We start from the raw sequence: 4919 nt of genomic DNA, 5'->3' as shown, positions 1-4919 counted from the left end.
ATAATAAGTCTGTGAATATTATATATGTTCATAACTCACTGTATATGTTCATGTTTGTGTTTCAAAATATATGGTTTGATCAATTTCATTAATCTAAAATAGGGTTCTAACATTTTATATCTTGATTTGTGTGACTCTAAATATATAGATATCATATAGATAATAAGTAAAACAATGATTCAAACACTATATATTTGAGATTGAATTTGGGACTTACCTTTGTCTGTGGTTTTTTGTTTCTTGCTGCCCCTATGAATTGTTGACCCTGTGAGTTTCTTCATTATGTTATTTGTTTGAATTGTGAGAAACTGATGCAAGAAAAAAAATAGTTAAAACTAATATTTAGTTGTTTATTTATATGATCAATAGTATTGAATTTGGAGTGAATAATTATAATATTATTATTTCTTTCCTTTATTAGATGTCTAAAATTATTACAATCAATAGTCATAATAGGTAATTTGGAGTATAATTGTAGTTTTGATTTATTTCCTTAATTGAATTAAAAAAATAGCATTATGTTTTGAACTTTCTTTAGTAGTTGGGTCATTAGTTCTTGCATATCTGGAAGATATATGATATCGAATTGAATGAACATTTCCTCTTGCAGCTCAGGTTGAAAATGGTATCGTATGCGTTTAGATCCTTACTCCTGAAACTAACACCCAGCAGTCTTTCATGGCTTCCACTCTAATGAAAGAGGCTCCTCCCCACTCTCCAAGGCCATCTCAGGAGAAAAAGCCTCAGGTTTCTGCTTCACCTAGCCATGGTGTTGCCCCTACAGCAAAGTAATTTGTAGCATTGTTAAGAGGTTGCCTTTTTGTATTCTTTTGTTTGGTTTAAGTTTCAATTTGTACCATTGTTTAGAGGCTGCCAATTTTGTATTGTTTTATTTTTGGTTTCGTTTATTTTTTTAATACCTTGTTATAAACTATATTTTGTTTAAAAGGTGAGGCATCCCCATCTTTTGCTTTGGATATATAAATCTGGATTTGTGAACTGATGCTGTTGACTGATGTTCCGCATCTTCTTTATCCATTTTAATTTCTTCAACATCACATATCTCTGAGGATACTGAGAAAGCAAATCAGTTAACTGTTTATAGATTTACTGGTTTGGGTATGTGGCACCAGCAGGGGATATTTTTCTAATATCAACTGTGGAATTTGTTGTGTTGCAGGTGCAACTTCTTTCCTTTTCACTGAATACCAATATGTTGGTATTTTCATGGTTGCTTTTGCTATTTTGATCTTCGTCTTTCTTGGCTCAGTTGAAGGTTTTAGCACAAACAGCCAGCCTTGCACATATGATGAGACTAAATTGTGCAAGCTTGCTCTTGCTACTACTGTCTTTAGCACCATATCTTTCTTGCTTGTTGCTCTTACTTCTGTAGTTTCTGGTTTTCTTGGAATGAAAATAGCAACTTATGCAACTGCCAGAACAACTTTGGAAGCTAGAAAGGGTATAATAATTAATTACAATGGATAATGTCTATTACTGGTTATGGCCTTGGTGGATCTTCAATGACCCTTTATGGCAGAGTTGGTGGTGGCATTTATACAAAAGCTGCAGATGTTGGTGCTGATCTTGTGGGCAAGGTGGAGCGAAATATTCCAGAGGATGATCCCAGATGTTGGTGGCATTTGTTGAAATTTGAGGTCTGAATATGTGTAGACATCTATTTTCTTAGACCGTCATTTTCCATTCATTGAAACACCTTGGGATGTCTATTCTTTTTCTACCAGGTTAATGCCTGCAATGGTTTCTATTGTGACTGGTTTTCGCCAAATAAGGCTTATAAACCCAAGATGTGGATCGAAGCCTGGACTGCTTGGTAACTTGCATACTTTAGTCTTTTTCCGTTGTAAATATATGTGCTCAATGCCAAATTCCATATTTGACCTTGCTAATAATCTCGTTGAATGCTATTGCAGGTTTACTGAATTTGGAGGTCCAGTACCTTACCGTCCAGCTGAGGATTTGGCTTATTCTGTTGCAAAGTTCATAATGAAAGGCTGCTCATTTATCAATTATTACATGGTATGTTCCTGGTTTTTTGATGTTCCATAGTGAAACTACCTCGGGATTCATCTAATTTTCTCTGCTTTTTCAGCATCTAATTGTTTTGTTATTTTTCTTTGGTTATAGATTCTCCATTTCGGTCTTGAATATGCCCCCATTAGTACTATCCTTAATAAGTGAAAATATATTAAATGCGTTATGGAAAGTTCGAAAATGAAATATTGTTAAGTTGTGCAAAACAGTGGCAGCATTTTGAAGATTGTTTAAAAGAATAATACAAAAACATAACATCAAATTATAGCATGTATTAAACAAAAGTGTAAAACTTAACAGAATAAACCATCTGTTAAGTGTTAAGTCTATTCAAAGTAATAAAAACACCAAATGAAATACTTATTGTTCATGCTTAAATAGCTCCAAAATAACAAAGGCTAGCATGGGTTGGGCTCATTCTTAGGCTTTTTCAAAGTCTTTGAAGATGATGAACAATCCATGTTTGTTCTCTTCAATGATTGCTGGTCAGGAGTGCTTTCATCAAGAATGATTACTTCTAAATTAGACGAAGGTATAACTTCTAGTGATTCAATGCCCTGATTCAAAAAAATAATAAACATTAGCATAAAAGAATTTAAAACAATATTTATAAACATGTTAAATAGTACAAACTTGTCCAAAATTTTCATTGAATTCTTTTTCCTCAGCAAGCTTCCTAATCACATTGCCTTGTTCTCCCTTTTTGAAAGAATTGCTTATTGCTTCGTCAGCTTGCACTCCTAAAACAGTAAAAACAGCATTTCCTCTGTACTTAAATTGATCCTATCTTGTAACTATCATGAACTTCATGGTCTTTCCAATAAATCTCTCAATCTCATTGGGCATACAACCCTCCTATTCCAACCAAATAAACATTAAATAGTATAAAACAGATAATATTATTAACATGCTCAAAAACAAAGTCACTAACCTCAGAATATTTCCCCTTTAACTCGCTAGCAGTGATCCCTAATAGAGGCGAACACACATTATCCCAAAGAATTAGTTGTCCATCTTGCTCATCATCAAGTACATCAATAACCAATTTATACTTGATTATTTCGTCAGGACTTTGTTGGTCACATGACTTACAATACATTTGATCATTAATTTCTTGAATTTTCTTCCCACAACCCTTATTCGCACATGCAATGAAGTACCAATCGCGTTGAATATCTGTAATTTCTCCAACGACCCAAAATTCTCCAATCTATAAATGGTATTTAAAATGCGTTAGAAATTGAGCAATTGAATATTGTAATGAATTTAATATAAATTGAGTATAAATCTTTTTGACATTCTTATCATCATAAATATCCATTAAAGAAGTCACTGTCATATTCTCATTTGACATAGTTTCCAACGATCTGGATCCCATGTTTCTGGATCTTGAGCTTATAGTCTGTATTGGAGTCAAGAACCTAAGCAAACTATTTAAAATAACTTGTAAACATAAAAGATATTACCAAAAATATATTATTATACGGTGTGACTAAAGTAAATTGTATTAATACCTATCCTTGAAAGCAAAAAGCTCGGGGCATTCATAGTTGAACAAAACCCTAGTTGCAGTATACGAACTGGAAATCCTAATCTCACCATCTAATATACAAAAAGTATTTGTAAATAAGTATATCTCACAGAAATAAAATAAAATATACCATTATGTTATTACCCACCATCAGTGACCCTAGCTCTACATAATTGTAGTATAACAATCAATGGGTCTGTTAAAGCACCATTAAGAAAGGGCAAAACGGAATCCACATGTTCGTCCCATAAGGTTACGGTCAATCGACTTTCCCTGAATAAAAACAAATTAATTTTGTAATAATAAAGGATATATGTTTACACATGTTTGGATATCATGCTTAACGCAATCGACTTTCACTGAACATTGTAAATTGGATATTATGCTTAGTGTAACCTTTAATATTATTTACAAAAGAATGTTTACTGTCAATATATTATTTTTGTATTTTGAAATAAAATAATAAGGCATAACAAATTACAAAACTGCATACCTGCAATCCTCAATAACAAAATCAATCAACCTTTGGGAATTTTGTTTAACTTGAATATCTTTTGGCTGATGAATGGAAACGACACGACCAATTAAATCTGTGAAAATAATAAATACATTAACATGACATAGTATTTGTATAACATTAAATATAAAACGACATTGGAATGGTAACTTACCAATTAACTGGTTACAATCAACACCTCCTGGAGCCTTTAAGGATCCAAAATCCTTAAATTGAAACATGTTTTTCGGAAAGATTGAATCATCTTGATCCGAAAAACTAATCACCGTATCATTGTTTGCTTTCATGATGTATTTATGCTCGCATGTCTTAAACCTCATGCGAGATGTATGCACAATGAAATTCTGAACGTCATAAACCATTCCTTCCCTCAAAAGAGTACTGAATTTTTGAACATATTCTTTTGGAATTTGTAAATAGATGCAAATTCCCTATGAGAATCATTCAATAATTAAAATTATTATGTAGATATTCAATAAAAGAGAAAATTTTGTTGTTTAAATAATGTATAATGCAATACATACCTTATAGTCATGAAATAAGCATTCTAGAGTTTGGTGGTTCAGTGGTGTGCGTTGATATTCTTTAGAAAAATAATAACGCATTAAACGAAGGCATATGGATGTTTTTCTTGTCCTAAGAGAGAGTTGGGATGCAGAAAGAAGACTTGAATCCATACTTTATTGTTGAATAGAATGACAATAGAATGACAATACAAAGAAAAATAATATGTATGTAAATTGATCATGAGGTGTAGCATATATATATATATGAATAAAATGGAGTAAGATTGACCACTTTAGTAGGATATTACCA

At 32.1% G+C, this 4919-nt stretch overlaps 1 protein-coding gene across 1 annotated transcript; it reads right to left on the bottom strand.

Annotated features, from left to right (window-relative positions):
- Window positions 1-2453: 2453 nt before the first annotated feature.
- LOC115996004 lies at window positions 2454-4465 on the bottom strand. Its single transcript, XM_031235147.1, has 9 exons — window positions 4258-4465; window positions 4080-4176; window positions 3735-3859; window positions 3570-3657; window positions 3353-3485; window positions 2987-3265; window positions 2907-2910; window positions 2689-2795; window positions 2454-2612 (listed from the first exon to the last, which is right to left on the bottom strand). Exons 1-9 carry the CDS (start codon window positions 4463-4465, stop codon window positions 2454-2456), a joined length of 1200 nt encoding a protein of 399 aa, XP_031091007.1.
- Between the last annotated feature and the right edge of the window lie 454 nt (window positions 4466-4919).

The sequence above is a fragment of the Ipomoea triloba genome, chromosome 11, assembly GCF_003576645.1.
Source record: "Ipomoea triloba cultivar NCNSP0323 chromosome 11, ASM357664v1".
In the NCBI taxonomy this organism is placed as follows: Eukaryota; Viridiplantae; Streptophyta; class Magnoliopsida; order Solanales; family Convolvulaceae; genus Ipomoea; species Ipomoea triloba.
This window is presented reverse-complemented; position numbering and strand designations above follow the sequence as displayed.